Source organism: Mytilus californianus, unplaced genomic scaffold (assembly GCF_021869535.1).
Source record: "Mytilus californianus isolate M0D057914Y unplaced genomic scaffold, xbMytCali1.0.p SCAF_11, whole genome shotgun sequence".
Lineage (NCBI taxonomy): Eukaryota > Metazoa > Mollusca > Bivalvia > Mytilida > Mytilidae > Mytilus > Mytilus californianus.
In genome coordinates, this window is record NW_026262593.1 from 31,034,991 (window position 1) to 31,056,421 (window position 21,431).

Below are 21,431 nucleotides of genomic sequence, written 5' to 3' on the forward strand. Positions count from 1 at the left end.
TCAACGTATTAACGAGATATTGATGAATTGTAATTAGCTCCTTTGATGAATTAAGAAGACCTCTTTAACAAAGTGTTCCATTACCTTAAAACCCACACGTGTATATACAGTCAAACCTGCTTATGAAGGTCACCTCTATTAAGCAAAAATGTCTTTTCAGGTTAACCTCTTCTTGTCCTACTGTAATGATACCTATGCCTTTTGGATCTTAATTTTTTTTTTTTAAGGTCAGTGCACATGTTTTCTGGTCCTTAGAGGATGACATACAGGTTTGACTGTAATATACTGTTTTCAGCAGCTCTTTTCACAAAAAAACTTATACACATTTCAGTATAACTTACGATCAATTTTAATCGTAAGATTTTTTGTGAAAAGAGTCGCTGGTTTGACTGTAAAATACTGTTTTCTGGTCCTTGGAGGATGACATACAGGTTTGACTGTAATATACTGTTTTCTCATCCTTAGAGGATGACATACAGGTTTGTCTGTCATATACTGTTTTCTGCATGGTCCTTAGAGGATGACATACAGGTTTGACTGTAATATACTGTTTTCTGGTTCTTAGAGGATGACATACAGGTTTGACTGTAATATACTGTTTTCTGGTCCTAATAGAGGATGACATACAGGTTTGACTGTAATATACTGTTTTCTGGTGGTTAATTATCTATAAAGACCTATAAACATGTTAAGTTAAGGGAGCAACCATTTAACATCAAGGGGGGGTTATGGTTTTTTGTCGGAGTCAGAAATTTTTTTTCACACAAAGCACAAACATTTTTTTTCAGTTTTCGACGCTATCAATCAAATTATTTTTTACCAAATTTAACACTATAAGGTATGGGGAAAATTTGGATTCAGAAATTTTTTTTTTGTCATCTGCGTGACCACAATATTTTTTTTCATCAAATTGGGGATCAGAATATTTTTTTTGGAAAAAACCATAACACCCCAATTGAAGTTAAATGGTTGTTCCCTTAGTTAAACAGGAGTTAAAGATGGAAAATGATGTGTAAAAAAGTGTCACTATAAACTTACCAAAAATATGCTAATTTTAGATTTAATGGATGACTACAACCAAATAAAGTTTATTATGTTACAAATTTTTTTAATTTGTTTCTGGAAGATTTTTTTCCTCAAATTTTGGAAGACGCCTGCCTTCTGTCAATTGTCATTTATTGAGGCCATTCACACCTAAGCATTTCATACCTTACCTAATGTGACAGTAATTAATTATTATGAAATTTTTAAGAGACATTGCCCAACTTATATAGTTATTCTGCAATTTTACAGATATATAAATTAATTAGAATAACAAATTGACATGTTTTTCCTGTTTTTTTGTTGTTTATTTGTTTTTGAATGAAACTTTTATGAAATTCATAGCGGAAACCAAACCTTTAAGTATTTATGAATGAATTCTGTGTTTTTATTTGTTTTTAAGTCGTAGTTAATTCCCTATCTTAAACAGAACCCTTTTGGTATTGCGTGTCTACGAGGGTCTGGATGAGGGTCATTCATTTCTTTATTCTTTTAACTTTCTTGACCATTTTTCTCTATTTTTAATTTTGTTTTGCACATTTTTCTCTACTTTATATATTTCAGCACTCCATTATTCTTTATTTGTTTTGCCTATCTTTCTCTACTCTTTACCCCCCCCTTATTCCACATTTTGTGCCCATTATTCTCTATTCTGTAAATCCCACCCAGACCCTCATGTATATGAAGCTTGATATGCATTTTGCTAGACTTTTTCATTTATTTTTTTACATTTACAAGAACTTCAGGAATTTAGATGAGAATTTCTTGGCAGAATTTTTATTTCAATTTTTTTGGATATCTGGGTGTTTCCTTTCCGAAAAATACATGTACAAATGTATAATTAGAAATTTTAAAAGTATACATTCTGTGCATGAGGTGTAAGGCTGATACAGTTACCTGTAACTAAATATAACATATGAAATTCATCTTCAGGTATATTGTAATTAATTTTTCCAGGTGTGTCAGTGTCATTATAGCTTTTATTCAGAATCATTAAGATGCAAGGTCCAATGTATGCAGGTGTTCTGTGACAAATTGTAAACATTACATTAAAACATAACATGCACTAAAGGTTTGTACTTTTTTGGGGGCTTAAATGTATTAATATGTGGCTGTAATTTGGAACATCTTGGTTTATGCAAGGATTTGTAAAGTGAAACTTACTATACAAATTCTTGGTTTATGTTGGTTTTTTTTTCTAGTGTGGATGAAAAATTGAGAAAATTTGGTACATACATTTTTAAATGCTGGACTTGCTTGTTGGTCACAGATTGAGAGCCAGAGAGCCGGACAAATTAAATAGATCACCACTTGTTCATAATGACCTATAGATGTCATTATGTTTTTGTGTTGTTTGGGTTGCTACCTCTGACATTGACACCTGTCCAACATCTTCTTTTAATCATATAAGATCGTTCTCTTCTTATACATAGTTTAAGCTAACCAAAAAGAAGCAATTACCAAATGATAACATGTATTTATAGGGGATGGGGTGTAATTTATTATCGAACTTGCGACTTTTAGCTCAACATAGGGATAGTGATACGGCGGCAGTTACGGTGGCGGTGGCGGCGTTAGCTAACTTCTTAAAAGCTTTATATTTTAGAAGCTAGAAGACCTGGATGCTTCATACTTTGTTACAGATGCCTTATGTTACGAAGTTTCCGTCTGTCATATGTCCATTGTCCTTGACCTCATTTTCATGGTTCAGTGACTACTTGAAAAAAAGTAAACATTTTTTGTAATGTTAATTTCTTTCTTATTATGAGTAATAGGATAACTATATTTAGTATGTGCGTACCTTGCAAGGTCCTCATGCCCGTCAGACAATTTTCATTTGACCTCGACCTCATTTCATGGATCAGTGAACAAGGTTAAGTTTTCGTGGTCAAGTCCATATATTAGATACTATAAGCAGTAGGTCTACTATATTTGGTATATGGAATGATTGTAAGGTGTACATGTCCAACTGGTAGGTGTCATCTGACCTTGACCTCATTTTCATGGTTCAGTGGTCAGAGTTTAGTTTTTGAGTTTTGGTATTTTTTCTTATACTATATGCAATAGGTCAATATATTGGATGTATGGAAATATTTTATGGTGTACATGTCAGTCTTGCAGGTTTCATTTGACCTTGACCTCATTTTCACGATTCATTTCTCAGTGTTAAGTTTTTATACGACCGCAAAAAAATTTTGTGGTCGTATATTGGTATGACGTTGGCGTCGTCATCGTCGTCGTCGTCGTCCGGCGTCGTCGTCGTCCGGCGTCGTCGTCCGAATACATATTGGTTTTCGCACTCTAACTTTAGTTTAAGTGAATGGATCTTTTTGAAATTTGACCATAAGGTTAAATACCACAAAAGGAAGGTTGGGATTGATTTTGGGGGTTATGGTACCAACAGTTAAGGAATTAGGGGCCAAAAAGGGGCCAAAAATGAGCATTTTCTAGTTTCCAGACAATAACTGTGGAACGGTGTATGGATCTCTCTGAAATTATACTACAAGTTTCCATACCACAAAGGGATGGTTAGGATTTGCTTTGGGGGGTTATGGCTCAAACCGTTTAGGAATTAGGGGCAAAAAAGGGGGAAAAACATGGTTGTCCTGGTTAATGGACAAATACTTTAGTACAAAACATAATTTAAAGCAGTGTAAGGGAGATAAATCAAATACATCATTGAAATTATCTCCCTTACACTGCTTTTAAATTATGTATAAAGTAATGGTTAATGAACAATAAAGATAATCTAATACAGTGTAAGGGAGGTAATCCAAATACAACGTTTTGGTTACTTCCCTTACACTGCTTTTAAATTATGTTTAAAGAAATGCATATTTATAAAGGAAGACCAGTAAAAATATCTGCAAATGTTTTCATCTTTTTTTTTTACAAAAAAATCCATATGAAAGATTTGACACTATATTTTTATTAATTCTATTATAAAATAGATTAAGTTAGCACTATGGTAAATTTAAATGGGTAATTATGGTTGCCAACTCCATTGGAAATTTGAATTGAGATTATGACCATATCTTGAGGGAAAGAATTTTTTGGGGGGAAAAAGGGGGGGGGGGATAAAAAGAAATTGTGGGGGGCCAATTTTTTCTCATTTCAGATTTCAGAAATTAAAAAGAATTATTCTTCAAATATTATTTTTTTTTCAAATTTCAAATATTGAAAAATTTCAAGAAGTAATCTTTAATTGCACAGTATGGCGCATTAGATTTGTAAAATCTTTGATCACATTTATTTATTTGTTATGCCGAATCTAACAGTGTATTTAGATTTTTAATTTTGGGTCCAGTTTTCAAATTGGTCTACATTAATGTCCAAAGGGTCCAAAATTAAACTTTGTTTGATTTTAGCAAAAATTGAATATATGAGGTTCTTTGATATGCTGAATCTAAACATGTATTTAGATTTTTGATTTTTGGCCCAGTTTTCAAGTTGGTCCAAATTGGGGTCCTAAATTAAACTTTGTTTGATTTCAACAAAAATTGAATATATGGGGTTCTTTGATATGCTGAATCTAACCATGTATTTAGATTTTTTATTTGTGGACCCCGTTATCTAATTGGTTCATATTGAGGTCAAAAGGGTCCAAAATTAAACTTTGTTTGATTTCATCTAAAATTGAATTATTGGGGTTCTTTGATATTCCAAATCTAACCGTGTATTTAGGTTTTTAATTTTGGGTCCTGTTTTTTAATTTGGTCTACATTGAGGTCCAAAGGGTCCAAAATTAAACTTAGTTTGATTTTGACAAAAATTGAATTCTTGGGGTTCTTTGATTTGCTGAATCTAAACATGTGTTTAGATTTTTGATTATGGGCCCAGTTTTCAAGTTGGTCCGAGATAGGGTCCAGTATTTAAACTTTGTTTGATTTCAACAAAAATTGAATATATGGGGTTCTTTGATATGCTGAATCTAAACATGTATTTAGATTTTTGATTATGGGCCCAGTTTTCAAGTTGGTCCAAATTGGGGTCCAAAATTAAACTTTGTTTGATTTCAACAAAAATTGAATATATGAGGTTCTTTGATATGCTGAATCTAACCATGTATTTAGATTTTTTATTTGTAGGCCCCGCTATCAAATTGGTTCATATTGAGGTCAAAAGGGTCCAAAATTAAACTTTGTTTGATTTCATCGAAAATTGAATTATTGGGGTTCTTTGATATGCCAAATCTAACCGTGTTTTTAGATTTTTAATTTGGGTCCCGTTTTTTAATTTGGTCTACATTAAGGTCCAAAGGGTCCAAAATTAAACTTAGTTTGATTTTAGCAAAAATTGAATTCTTGGGGTTCTTTGATATGCTGAATCTAAACATGTGTTTAGATTTTTGATTATGGGCCCAGTTTTCAAGTTTGTCCAAGTTGGGGTCCAAAATTAAACTTTGTTTGATTTTAACAAAAATTGAATATATGGGGTTCTTTGATATGCTGAATCTAACCATGTATTTTGATTTTGGACATTGGACCATAATAGGTAAATTAAAAAAATTCAAGTTCTTAGACCACATTCTTTCTGTGTCAGAAACCTATGCTGTGTCAAATATTTAATAACAATCCAAATTCAGAGCTGTATCAAGCTAGAATGTTGTGTCCATACTTGCCCCAACTGTTCAGGGTTCGACCTCTGCGGTCGTATCAAGCTGCGCCCCAGCGAAGCATTTTATTGTGTTTTGGTCTGTTTTTCTTCAACTATAAGCAATAGATCAACTATACTTGTTGTATGGAAGGATTGTAAGGTGTATATGTCTGTCTGGCAGGTATCATCTGACCTTGACCTCATTTTAATGGTTCATTGGTCAATGTTAAGTTTTCATGGTTAAGTTTGTTTCTTAGATACTGTAAGCAATAGGTCAACTATATTTAATGCATAAATTGATTGTAAGGTGTCTGTCTGGCATGTTTCATCTGACCTTGACCTCATTTTCATGGTTCATTGGTCAATGTTAAGTTTTCTTGGTTTAGACTGTTTCTTAGAAACTATAAGCAATAGGTCAACTATGTTTGGTTTATTGAATGATTGTAAGGTGTACATGTATTTCTCATTTGGTTTATCTGACCTTGACCTCATTTTCTTGGATCATGTTAAGTTTATGTGTTACTTTATATTTAGGACTATCAACATAAAATCAATGGTTAGTAAAGAAGGCGAGACATTTCAGCGTGTGCACTCTTGTATTTATAGGGGATGGGGTGTAATTTATATGTAAAAAGTGAGAAATATTATGGATAATTTATCTCAAACAAACAGTTTTTGTGATTGACTTTGAAAGAATTTTTTAATGATTCCAAGACTAGAATTATTAAACACTGCACAAGTTTAAGCACTGAGATATATTTTATAATAATAGTAACATAAATCCTTCATGTAACGGTCTGCAGCGTAGAAATATCATATTCTCATTCTGAGCATTGGTGGAATCAATTTTACAAAAAGTTATGCTTCTTTGTTGAGATATGCGATTACGATTACATTATAATAATAAGGAAGATCACTGACTTTGTTTATGTACAATAAAAAACATGAAACTTTTTTGGTGCCTGGCCAATATTATATGAGGTCAAAATTCACCCCTCAGAAAAAAAGTGCCACAACAATCAGTTATTGGTATTGTTATATAACACTTGATTTATTGTAAATGTGTACTATCTCATTTCAAATTATGCATTATATGTCTATTTAAGTGTTTTATTTAACATGTGGTATACTCATCAAGAGTCGGGGTGGTTAAAAAGATCATTTATATTCATCAGTAGTGTCAATGGGATGCAGAACTTACCTGAGTCATAAAAGATATGATACCAAAGAATTTGTGTCAGAATTCAATTACATAATTTATGCATAGACCTGCTTGCTGTATTGTATTATATCTTAAAATAAGCAGATCAGCTCAGGTTTGCATCATTTATATACAAATGTTTATACATCAGACGAAGCAGGTTATTATTTCAGATTTTAACCCAGATAAAATTTTAAATAGAAATTGCATTAAAACTTTACAACTTGAATTGGTATTAGTTAAATATAAAGATAAATGGATGATAACTAATTCAAGCACATACTCAGTTAAAGATTTGATTGTTGACTTTTATAAACTCTTTAAGGCACAGTCATAATTTCAGGGCTAAGGTGTATTATTGGAATAACTTTTCAATAAATTTTTAAAAGCTTTGTATCAGGCACTATGGTGACTTCTTGCTTAGTGATAATCTGTTAATCTTGTAATTTCAATTCTTCTGTTGATTTTGTATGTAAATTTTAATATTGTTCACCATGTGATTGAATCAGACTTGACTGTCTATATTTGTTGATGGTTTGGTGTTTAATTTTTAAAACATTCACCTGTGTCCCTTTCTATTCATATACAGTCATATAATTGGAAAGATTCTGTACAGGACACAATTATCTGAAAGAACTAATTTTGTCATCCTGAGTTCCTCAAAAAAATTGTTCTAGATACATGCAGTATTTTATTAATTGAATAACATGCATATTTTTTACCCTTATTTGCGTCATTTATCCTCAGGTTTCTTGAAAAAATTGAATAGAAAGCCATTGTATGATTGATCATTAAGTAAGATCGATGGATTATTTTGTGTCACTTTTGTTCGTTCTATTTGCTTACGCTATTGTTGTGACCATATAAAGAGAGGCAGTGACAATTTACAAATTGTATGAAATATCTTCAATGACGAAAGCAGCAATCTTTTCAAATGAATACGTGCACAAAAAATTTAATTGCTCAATATTAATGAAGTGCAGGAATACTTGTGGTTGCACTTATTTGATAGAAATAGCAAAGGTTTTATTTAATTAGTCAATCTTATTACGTAAATATTACTTTCTTCCTGAAATAAAACATCAAATATTGCACACAAATAAACTTGTATTAAACTACTTGAATTTAAAAGTTTGCTTCTATTTTCTACCAGACTGATTTAAAATCTCCTTTCTTAAGAATATAAAAGTACATACCCACAATGATATTTAAAGCTTCCAATTTTGCCTAACATTTTGTTTTAGATAATGAGTTGATTGCTGTTTGTTACAACCTTATGTCTGGGCATAATGTGCTGTTTTCTGCTCTTTGGTCGATTGTTGTCTCTTTGACACATTCCCCATTTCCATTCTCAATTTTAACTTAAAGTAGCCCAAAATGATGGTACTCTCTTAATGTATATATCTGTAAAAGGATAGACCACATTCATTTGTCTTTTTATGTAACAATCTATGTATGTTGATTTAACTTGTATTTGTTCACTACTACATGTACTATATTGATTGATTGTTGTTGGATTAATGCCCAGTGGCACATTTCTACTTATTTAAATAAGCAGCCATGTTGTTATCTTTGTTGAAACCACAGTTTAGTATTTACAAGGAAGGTGTGTGCATAATTTGTAACAAAATGAGTGCACCAAAAACATCCTGGTCAAATATCTTATTTATTATTTATATTTATTGATATGAATACTAAATATTCTCATTTGGATGTGTCGAGTGATATGACAAGTATTTTACTACAAAATAGTTTTGGAGCAAAGTGTAAGTGAACTATCAGAGACATATTTAAACAAGTTCTTCAATAGACATTCTCCACCTAATAGGCATCTACCAGAGGCAAATTTAGTGGAGCAGGGGGCCTGGACCTCGCCTTATGGAGCTACATATATGGTTAATGCATAGACTTTTTACTTATTCATACCTAACGTTGCCTAGTTTGCCCCTCACCCCCTTTAAATTCCTGCTCTTTTCTTTTTTCAGTGTTGCATAATGCACTATGAAAATCACAAAAAGTTGGCACCAATTCTTATCTATGTAAAATGAGCCATTTTATTTTTTTTTATGATTTAAAGTGATGTTATTCCAATTATAAAATCATCTTTCCTATACATAATATATCTACCTTCTGAAGTTTGCTTTTCACAATGCATCAGATTTTTGTTTGTAAACGAATGCAGCTGTATAAGATAAGATACATTCATTCATAAAATCCTCAGACAGATGTTTTGGCTGAGATGGAAATTTATTGTCGTTTATCTTTTGGGAGGAGGATTCTTTCCTCCTGAAGTTTCTTAATGGCAGACATTGAAGTTGAGGATCTGAAAAAGATAAAAATTCTATTGCTTGGTGAGCCATATTTTATGTTCTGTATATTAAAAGTTATATAGATTTTTGTTTAAGATAACTTCAAACTTTTTTACATTTTCAATTTTTTTAACAATATTTTAAAATTCTATTAACTGCAAGCTATATTTCAATACTCTTATTATAATGCATAATGAAGATGTAATAATAGATTTTTAATTAAGTTTTGTTGAAATTCAATTAAATATTGTTAAGTGTAGTGTAGTCAGTAGCTGTTTATTTAATTGCTTGTAGATTAGGAGATTTTTGTGGAGATTTGATGGATAACACTTATGTAGCAAATTATACATGTACCTAAGTTAGTTATTATTATATGTATAAGTAGAATTAAAAAAGATAAGGAAAAATGAATCATTCTGTTGAATAATATCTAATTATATATATAAATATTGAATGAAATGTGAATATTTTTGGGTAGATGAGATGATGTTTTTATTATTGCGTAAATTGTGACAAGATTGCTGGTTTCACAAAAGTAAAAATTTAAGAAATCTTGATTGCATTATTTGCATGCAGCATTTCCTGAATTGTAATTATAAATCTCAAATTTTTGTTCATTGTTCAACCATAACAATAATAAATGCATGCCCATACATGCAATGGTACAATGGATAATTGTGTATCATCCTGAAACTTTTATTACTGAAGGAGAGCCCCCCCCTCAGTAAGGTATATTAGGGGGGATGATTCCAAGATTGATTTATAAAATGACATAATATATATGCAGTTCCATATGGCAGCCGTTTCAGGGGTAGATTTATTATGATAACCTATATCAGAAAGTGTTTCCGCTGTAGAGAGTTGATATTTAGGTTAAAATTAATTGTATAAGTTATGCAATTGGCACACATAATGTCAATACATGATATACTATTCAAATTGCTGTCTGCTTCAATGATGAGGCAAATTCCTGCAAACAATCTCTTGTAATTAATGAAGATATAATTATATAAAATTTGTAAATACACTGTAATATTTAAGTCTTTATATTCCTTGAGCTGCATGTTTCTGGCAAAGAGGAATTTTTCAATAAGAATAACTGAAATCAGTCATCAAAATGCATGATTATTATATTCCAGCTAATATAAGGTCGGTAGCAAGAGGTTTATAATTACAGTTTTTGATAGAGGTTTGTTTTTGTTTTTGCAGAATAATTATTACATCATGTGCTTTCCTCATTGCAGTAATATGTAATATTTATCATCTGTTTAAGTTATACAAATAGTTTGGCAGTGACTCTCCACATGTGCAGTCTCCACCCCTGGCATACTATTATAAGATGTTAGCACTCTACCTATTTATTGGCATGATAATTGTGTGACATTTGTGAACAAAATTCCAAAAATGTTCTGCTTGACAATTAAATTGTAAGCCAATGTAAGCAATTGATAAGAATAGCACCTAAAAAATTAAGTGACAATTATCAGTATATGAAAAAATTGATTAAGAATTTTGGTGTCAAAATTCTTTATCCAGAGGTTAATAGGTGGTCCGGGTACACAGTTATCGTCCTTTGATTTTCGTTGTCCACGAATATAGTCCCTAGTGTGGACAGTGTGTTACTTGTTGATTTTTTTTATACCCCTTCCAAATTTATTTCTCCATGTTGTATGACTCAAATAGTAAGTAGGGGGGTGAAATGACACTGTAAAAAAATTTGGGTCATGAATTTTAAAGTAAAGTAGTGATTTGGTCCAGCTGAAAAATGTTAAAAATTAGCACTTCGGAAGCTGTCAAAAGATTTGAAGACCCCCTTAACATGAAATTGTCCATATTTTGAGTTAGAGCCGATGAAGTTTTCTATAATTTTGATATAATTTGTCCCAAAAGTAGTACAACACACTGTAAAAATATTATTGAGAAAGCGCAGGTGGGATTTTTTTAATTTTCATTTATTGTCTAAAAGAAATGCACTACGAAATAACTGTGTACTCGGACCTAAGAGGTGAAATCAGGAAATATAGAATCTGTACTTTGGCAACTTCCCTGAATGATTTGATGGTGTCAATTTATCAAATAGCATAAAACTAAAGGATTAAAACTTTTATTTGATAGAATTTCTGCAAAAATGACCAATTTTGGCATTTTATGGTCAAAATAAGCATTTCATAGCTTTTTCAATTTTGATGCATAAGTGGCATTCTGACTTTCTATCTGACAGGTTTTTATGTGTCAATATTTGTGTTTCTATGCTTCAATCCAGTTGTATTACTCATTTGTGAACTTTGAATCTACAGAAAAGAAGATTATCTCAGACAATATGTGCAAAATGTGTTGTATATATGATCCTCGTCTAACGCCCTGTTTGGATCAAGTTAAATGTGAGGAGCTTGGAACATAAAAGTTGAAGTCCATTATAAAGACCTCACTAAATTTGTATAAAAAGCACTTAACAATGTCTTTTGTACCTGTTTTATGTCACATAATATCTTTCTTTTCTTCTGTAGGATAGCAAGTGGTTCAAATATAAGCCTGTTGAGACTAAAATTGCATGCATGTTTTTCAATAAAAAGTGAAAAATCTTTGTATCAGACCATACTGTCTGCAAAAAAAGTTGAATGCAAGAGTCTTTTTGTGCTCAGATTTATTGTATCATGTCACCTGAGTATAGAAATGATGGAAAAGACACAAAATTTTATTTCCTATAGCTTCAATATGCATTTTTAAATGTAAATATGTGATACGGCCTAAATTGACCCTAAATTATTTTCAGTCTTACTTGGCCTAAGACCCTTTTAAACTAATGTGATATGTTATTTGTAAGTTTTCTTTCCATTTAAAGTACATTAAATACATATGTAAGGATTATTTATAACCAAAAAGCTTTACAAATTTAAAATTGCTGGAAAATATTACATCTTCATGTAAGGCCCCCCTTCATTGGAAAACCTCCATTTTTAGCCACAGGCTCATATAAATTTGACTTTTGAATAATTATGATAAGTCTGATAGATCAAATGAGTACTCTATTGCTTTTAATACATAATATATTATATATTAAGGCATTTCAAAAGTATTTTTTTGCAATATTTTAATTTTTTAAGCCCCAAATGTTGATAGTTGAAAATTTTCAATTTTAACATCTAAATTTAACACGCAAAGTTGAATATAGAATTAGTCATATTGTCTATAATATATATCCTATTGCCATGAAACTTTGTAAGCAGTCTTATAATTTAATAAGCTTTGGTCATACCAAGTTTCATAAAGATTGGTCAACTTTTTCTACCCTATTAGGTCCGGGTACACAGTTAGCGTCCTTTGATTTTCGTTGTCCACGAATATAGTCCCTAGTGTGGACAGTGTGTTACTTGTTGATTTTTGTCGAGCCTTCGACTTTTGTCGAAAAAGCGAGACATAGCGATCCTACATTCCGTCGGCGTCGTCGTCGTCGTCGTTGTCGTCGGCGGCGTCCACAAATATTCACTCTGTGGTTAAAGTTTTTGAAATTTTAATAACTTTCTTAAACTATTCTGGATTTCTACCAAACTTGGACAGAAGCTTGTTTATGATCATAAGATAATATTCAAAAGTAAATTTTGTAAAAAAAAAATTCCATTTTTTCCGTATTTTACTTATAAATGGACTTAGTTTTTCTGCCAGGAAACATTACATTCACTCTGTGGTTAAAGTTTTTGAAATTTTAATAACTTTCTTAAACTATCCTGGATTTGTACCAAACTTGGAAAGAAGCTTGTTTATGATCATAAGATAGTATCCAGAAGTAAATTTAAAAAAAAAAATAATCTTTTTTTTCCGTATTTTACTTATAAATGGACTTAGTTTTTCTGCCAGTTAACATTACATTCACTCTGTGGTTAAAGTTTTTAAAATTTTAACAACTTTCTTAAACTATCCTGGATTTGTACCAAACTTGGACAGAAGCTTGTTTATGATTAAGAGCTAGTATCTAAAAGGAAATTTTGTTAAAATTTTGTTCCATTTTTTCCGTATTTTACTTATAAATGGACTTAGTTTTTCTTCCAGTTAACATTACATAACAGTCTGCAGTTTAAGTTTTTAAAACATTTATTAGATTCATAAACTATCCTGGATTTTTACCAAACTTGGACAGAAGCTACTTACAATCAAAAGATAGTATAGAGAGGAATATTTTTATTAATTTTTTTCCTCAATTTTGTTGAGCCTGTGATTAACAGCAAAAGTAGGTGAGACACTGGGTTCCGCGGAACCCTTACGAATTTTTTTTATACCCCTTCCAAATTTATTTCTCCATGTTGTATGACTCAAATAGTAAGTAGGGGGGTGAAATGACACTGTAAAAAAATTTGGGTCATGAATTTTAAAGTAAAGTAGTGATTTGGTCCAGCTGAAAAATGTTAAAAATTAGCACTTCGGAAGCTGTCAAAAGATTTGAAGACCCCCTTAACATGAAATTGTCCATATTTTGAGTTAGAGCCGATGAAGTTTTCTATAATTTTGATATAATTTGTCCCAAAAGTAGTACAACACACTGTAAAAATATTATTGAGAAAGCGCAGGTGGGATTTTTTTAATTTTCATTTATTGTCTAAAAGAAATGCACTACGAAATAACTGTGTACTCGGACCAGGTTAATAGTTTGGTGGTAATCTTTTTTTAAATGTAAAACAGCGGCAGATCTTGAAGTTGAGGGGTTTCTGCCTACCCTGCTAACTTGTTTAGAACATTATTCTGATTTTTGATTCCCTGCATTTCTCTATTGACAGTCCAAATGAATTGATAAACACTTTTTTAAACTCAAACAGTCAATGGTTTATATATCAAAAAACAAGTCTAAAAGCTTTGAGCATGTAAAATTAGTTTGTAATTTTCTGTTTTCTATTTGACATTTAGAGTTGTTACCAGGCATAGAAGATTTCCTGTGCAAAACTTTAGCTAAGGAGAATCTATCTGAACAAGCTGAACAGCAACGTCAGTATTTCGTAGAACGATTAGATATCCTCCAACTTCCGCCATCAGTTCCTCCAAGGACAAGTGGTAAGTAATAAAGCTTTTATACAACATGGGTTTAGTAATAGAGAGGCGAAAGATACAAATGCAACATTCAAACTCATAAATCGAAAATAAACTGACAATGCTACGTAAAAAAATAGACCAAAAGACGAACAACAGCATAACAAAACACATCATAGAAAACAAAAGACTGAGCATTACAAACCCCACAAAAAACCGAGTAGTGAACTCAGGTGCTCCCAAAGGATAAGCAGATCCTGCTCCACATGTGGCACCCGTTATGTTGCTCATGGGTTTAGTTATACTAGTACAAGTATTAACAAAATACTGCCTTTACAACAATGGTTTAGTATGCACCAGTGACAGATTCTTTGCTATGATATGAATATGTACAAAAATTATTGAGGTTGGAATCCAGATCAGATAAATGATAAGAATCCTCATTTGTATTCATTTTGTCATCTTGGTGGTATCTGTTAAATTTATTCACAGCTTTTTTTCAACTCTAGATGATTAAGAACTTGGCATAGACACTTTGGTCTAATTTTGAAGACCATTTGTTGACTTCTTGATGTCTAATTTGTTGTTGTTTGGTTGCTGTCTTTTACTAATAGCATTGTTGACATTTGTTTGACATTTTACTGTGTAATTCATAAACCATTAAAACAAAATTCACTGGTTCCTCTTGTATAAATGTTCTCATTTGCACAGAAAGCATATGGATTTACATACAATTGCATAGAAGTGAATAGATTACTGGTATATATATATATATATACAGATATGTATATACAAATATTGTAAATAAGAAGTAATTACAATGTCATGTGATATAAGAGGATAATTACTACTAATTATTTGATAGGTATGTCAAACAGGTGTATAGAAGTTTCCTTAGTGGAATAATTTGTAACACTTATAATAGATTGCTTTCACAAAAGTCAATTTATTCAGTACAAAGTATCAGAATAAATTTGCATGCATGACGACTTAACTTTTTTTTTAATTGTACATTACAATTGCTTACGCCTAAAACTACGTCTTTCTTAAAATAGTTGGACTACATCCTGTATTTTTTGTATCGATTTGTAATTATTTAACTGATCTCAAAATAAACTTGATTTATATTGCCCTTTTTAAATCAGTAAAATTGATCATTTCCAAACAATGAGATTAATGATTAATTTTGTTTAGTACACAAGTCATTTAGTTTGTACATTTTATTCTGTTGAAGACAAATTAACAGTTTTATACCAATAGTAGAAGGGTAGGAATGCCCTTTAAAATGGAGTGTCAAACGTCTGTTTTTCGCTATCTTTAGGGTCAAATGAGCCTTAAATTTTTATTGTAACTCATCAAAACTCAATTTGTAGCTACTGCTAGTGTCAAATGGAGTAAAATGTTTATTGATAACATTATTTTGATAAATCTTTTACCGTCATTTGTCATGTGGGGTACCCCATTCCTACCCTCACAGCCCATTCTGTCTGTAAGTCTACCCACAAAGGCCAAAGACAAAGAAAAAGATGTTGCAGTATGGTCCTCAAATTAGTTTATAGTCTAATGTGCAGTAAACTCTTAAAAGTTTCTAAAATTATTATATTACACATTACTGACAGCAGAAATGTTTAAGTTCAAGGGGATAACATTGGAGATTATTGATTATCTCCCTTGCAGAAAGGAGAAGATACTTTAGAGGCATTATTTTCCTAATTTTACACCAAAATCTTTACTTAATATTTAAGATTTTAATTTAATTGAGATATTAGTACTGTGTTTAAAATCAGATATTTCAATAAATGTAATTAGAAAACCCTGTTGCATGTTACTTAAAACGAACTTGCATTTTAGTCAGTTGTTATTTTCAAATATGGGAGAGCTAACTAAATGATTGCCCTCAGGCATTTTCCATATGTCAAACTTTTTTCTTCTTTATATTCATGTGGTTTTTACATGAACTCAATTTCTCTTTCTATCCATGAATCAAAATTACATTCTTAATCCAAAATTTAAAATTAATTTGTACATGCTCTATGAACATGCATCATTAGACTAAAAAAAGCGTCTCAAAAATACATATTTTTATTCAATTTACCTATTTCTGTTTGTCAAAACTAGTATCTCGTTGAGTTCATATAAATATGTTTATATTATATAATATTTAAGAGTTTCCCAAATGGGTTAAGTATTTTAGCTTATTATGATTACAATCACATATATTTCTAGCCATGTTAATGTGTAAATCATTAAAGCAAATTATTTTTAAGTTTTGAGAAAAAATGCATGCAGATATGCTTACAGGTTGACTTTGTGAACTGCAAATTCTTTTGATGAAATATAACTTGAGGTCTTGTACTGTAATAGACACTATTAAAGATGTTGAGTTACACAATTAGACAGAAGAATGACATTATATGTAATGGTACGAATGTAAGATTTGACAGTAGATAAAATGTTGACAAATATAGTTATCCCACTGAATGCTATATCAGGTCTCTTTGATTGTATTCAAGTGCAGTAGAGCTGTTTTTATTATATGACTATATACCCTTGTATATTTGCCTCTTAAAGACCATCAGATTATGTTTACATTGACTATTTACAAAAGGTTGAACCAAACAAAAACTGGGGGGAAAATCTCTTAGATTAACTTCAAATCATTACAAAATTGTTCAATAATATTTGCTCAGGAAGCTCAATCATCTAAGAATTTCAAACTAAGAAGTTTTTTTCATTGTGTGATTTCCCTGCTGATGTATTGATTGATTGATAGTTGGTTGCTTCAAACATCCAGTGCCCTGCTGATGTAAGGTAGTCACAAATATCATAAGTATAGGATAAAGTAAAATTGCCAATGGACAGCTATCCACCAAAATCTAAATGACATGGATCATCATAAATGACATGGATCATCATTTGCAACTATAGGCCACTGTACAGCCTTCAACAATGAACAAAACTAGTCCTGAATGGTCAGCTATAAAACTCCATTCAACAATTTAAATAAGAAAATCTTATGGCTAGATTTATAACAAAACAATTAATGAACGGCAAATCTGACATGCTAATTGAAGGGTATACAGCAAAATCTTTTATTTTTCTTTTTGTGAATATACAATATTTGTTCTCTTTTGTGAAGCCACAAGACTAGAAACGACTGTAGAAATCCATGGTTCACCAAACCTGCACCGCCAGAGCTCTCCTGACAGAGAATTAAGATCACCAACATCTATAGAGGATGAAGATTTTGTGGCATACCAACGGGAACTCTCAAGATCCTTACTGTCAGGAGGATACAGTGAAGAAGAATTGGTAGGTCAATTGTAAGAGTGATAAAACCTGTAAACTAGGGAATTTTTAATTCCAATGCCATATTATATGTAACTCTACTTGAAATTGGATGATGTTTTTTGTCAATTCCATGGTTGACAGTCATTGGCATATACATATATCTTTTAAAGTGAACTAAACTAGGTCTGAGGATTTCACTGGCAACAACATTGCACAATCACAACACACAGGTTTCCTTTGTACTAAAAATGTTTCATTTTGAACATTTTACTGTTTTTGCATTATAATAGGAATAACAATACTCCGGGTTTCAAGAATTAAAACTGTTAATCTGTATATGTTAAGCTGCATTTGTGACCTTTAATTTCAGGTACTCCTTTAAGATATTCAAAGAAATAAGCAAGCTGGTGATTATACTTCCTAATGGTAGTTTGTAATTGTTTGTGAAAAGTCATTCATAAAAGTGGCTAATAGTTTATTTCATATGTAGAAAAGGTCAGGGAATCATGGTTATGAAAACAAAACATGAACCTAGCATTCAGTTGGGACCTTCTGAACTTTAAGCTGACAATAGACAGGAATCAAATCTTGGGTAACAGCTGTCCATCTGGTCAAACTACTGACCTCACATCAGAGATACTATTAATTTTATGTCAGATTAATAGAAATTAGAGCTTGGTTGTCTCATTATTGTACAGCTGTTGTTGTTTTGATATACTTCCCAAGTATAAAAGTATACCTTCCGTAATTGGCATGTATTGATCATGATCTCTACAATGTTTTATATCCTAGAATATTGCAGTAATCATACCAGCGATTGTTTTCAGTATTTTAGAACTTTTATGACAGAGATCAGTACTTTTATGGACAAGTGTACAATTAAATAACTAGTTTATGACAATAATGATTGTAACAATAATCTGTAGGAGGCTCTCTAACAAACATATCTTGCTAATCATAAAGTGACAAAGAAGGTAGCAGAAGACTTGTTTCATTGCATTACTTGTTATCATGATTGTGGTTTAGTTCTTTAAATGTGCATCTTAACCTTCAGGTGCCAATCCAGGATGTTGAATGTGGGAGAGGGGAGGGAAAGGAGGTGGGGGTGTGGGGTGGGGCTGGCAAGCCAATTTTCATAGTAATACTTGTAGAACGTCTATGCATTTATCATATAAAGGAGGGAGTCCTTGACCCTTCTGGCTCAATCATAAATCTTACCCCCCTTCCACACACACACAAAATGCATAAAAAAATCTGCCCCTGACCTTATCAGTCTTATATCCTGTAAAGCAGACACCAATCAATCAATCAGTCAATTAATCCTGTTTTCCCCAATAAAAAGAATGTTCATCAGACATGGTGAGTTGTTAAAACAAGAAGGAACCTGTACAGACAACATCACAGTCTAACAAATAAATCTTTTAGCAGGTTCTATCTATCATTATATGCTTTACTAAGAAATCCTGTTTTTCTCACTCTAAATACTGTCTGCTTAGAATCATGTTTCAGTTACAGCAAATGAACCCATCCTTTTCTAGCATTATATTCCATCATTTCAGACAGTTTATTAGAATTTCATTTGTCTTATATGACAGTTTCTTAAATGAACACTTTGAATGAAATATAAGACTGGAAGAAATTGTGATAGTATAAATATAAGAAGTTTTTTGGAGGGTAAATTTGAGTTCAAGACGCATACATAGAAGGCACGGAAAGATATTGTGATTTACATCGTGCAATGATACTGCAGCTACAATTGCAAAGTATCAAATTATTTCCTTCGCATAGTGTACTCCTTATGTGTAAAGTTTCATTAGAATCCTCAGACCTATGGACTGTATTTGAGTTTCCCTTTTGAAGATTTATTTTGCCTTTGTCTTCAGTAAATACAATCTAATTAAAATTATACCTCCGCACTTGCTCCTCGTTGTTTATATGTCGCGCGTGGGCGCGACATATAAACAACGAGGAGCAAGTGCGGAGATATAATTTTAATTAGATTGCAGTAAATAAGAGTGTATATACTATTTCTGTGTAAAGTTTCATTGAAATCCATTTGACAATTTAAATTGAACTTGCACTTATATGAAACACAATGCAAAAGATCCTGATTTGCAAAATTAAATGGTGTTGATAATGAAAGGGTATTTAAAGAAATTCCCAATCAGACGGTACTATGGATTTTACAAATACCTATTTGTTTCGAACAGGGAAAATAAGAATGGTGACAATTTATTTTTCTGAATTATGAATAAAAGGAGTGGGGGTATACATGTCATATATATTCCGTAAACAACCAAAAGATATAAAAAATACTCAAATATATATGGAAAACAACATGCTGGGTCTTCATAAATATTAATAGACTCTTGTTTATACAATATATAAAACTTGAATTTGAATCACCCAGAATATAAAAGAGTATTGAATTCAATTTTGCAAAGTCACTGTCAAATATATATTTCAAATTCTAATAAGGTTTATTTACAGTTACATAACTGAGATAATGATCCTCACAAAATGTGAGAAAGTTGCACCATCTTGTAAAGAAGGAGGATGACTATTGCATTCTTCATTTTAATTAGAAAACACATTATATAACTATACAGGAAATTCAGATATTTTTTTACCTTAAGGGTATAATAATAAATTAATAGAAGACTAATAGGAAATTTTGTGCAAGGTTATCAATTAAATGTAATTAATCCACTAATGATTAAATGGTACCAGAAGTTAGGCAGTACCTATACATGTAGAATATTTACTTAATTTTGTATGCACTATCTATTAATATTTTAAGAACTGATAGAGATATGAAAATTGATAGATTCAGTTATCATTCAATATATCAGAATTGTACAGACTGATACCAGTGCAAAACCATTGGATTCTACATTTAATTTTACAGAAGTGCATTGCAACGCTTGCAGCTGCTGATTAATTTTCACTTGCCAAAAAAAAAATAGGATATTTTGTAAGTTGATGCAGGGGCTCTTTTCACCTAAAATCTTACGACAATAATTGATCATAAGTTACAATGAAATTTTCATGACTTAGTATTTTTTTTTTTTTTTTTTTGTGAAATGAGTTGCAGGACTTTAAATTTCAGTGCATCATTCTAATTAAGCATGAGATATTTTCCTCTTGACTTTTAGCAATCATTAACCAACCAATAAACTGGTTTTAGTGCAATATAAGAAGAAAATTGTTCTTTTTGCAGACAGTCATAAGTATAAACAGGGTACACCAATGACTCCAGGACAAATTTGTTGGTTCTCAAGCTACTTAGAAATTTTAGTAAAGTACAGTGCTATCTTCTGTACTGACTGCTTCATTTAAGGACGAGGACTATACAGGGCTGGAATCAATTACCCCTAAAGTGTCTTGAGTGTAAACTAGGTTTGAGTGGCACAACAATCCAGATGATTTCCTAAGAATTAACTTCCATCATATAATTGAATGCCAATAGTCTTATTAGGCAATACGAATATAAATCACAATAAACACAAAAAAAATAAGTAGGACAGTGAAAAATAATTCAAGAACAAAATAGTAATTAGTTTTAAGTGCTTTGTCCTGAATATGCATGAAATATTTTCCACTAGATTTTAAGCAAACATCAACAACCAACTAACTTCTTTCAGTGCAAGAAAAACTGATATTTTGTTTAAACAAGAGTCTCCAGTATTGCAGACAATAGTTGCCCTCAAGATATATCTTTAGTTCTTCTGTTTTTTTATAAATTGTTTCACTGACATGAACTGCTCCCATTCCTTTTCTTCTTGAACCTGAATATACATGATTATTTAAGAATATGTATGTATAATGGGTGTAGAGCATTAACAATATTTCAGGAATTAATGAAAATCAAGAAGAACTGGATGAATCACATTATAATTTTAATATAAAAATTAAGACAGTCTCGCTTAAATGTTGATGAATGTTTATGCTGAAGTATGTATTTTTGTTTGATCTAT

The 21,431-nt window shown here is 31.3% G+C and overlaps 1 protein-coding gene across 2 annotated transcripts in view; it reads left to right on the plus strand.

The window, feature by feature from the left end:
- LOC127719885 (uncharacterized) overlaps positions 1-21,431 on the plus strand; it is a 62,438-nt gene that overhangs the window by 16,919 nt on the left and 24,088 nt on the right. The window contains exons 1-3 of one of the 2 annotated variants that reach the window (XM_052226238.1): positions 9,020-9,189; positions 14,044-14,187; positions 17,303-17,475. In XM_052226238.1, the coding sequence (XP_052082198.1) occupies positions 9,138-9,189; positions 14,044-14,187; positions 17,303-17,475 (369 nt within the window). In that variant the 5' untranslated portion in view covers positions 9,020-9,137. Of the gene's footprint in view, positions 1-9,019; positions 9,190-14,043; positions 14,188-17,302; positions 17,476-21,431 lie in introns of those variants that run through there. The other variant, XM_052226239.1, reaches the window with a different exon arrangement.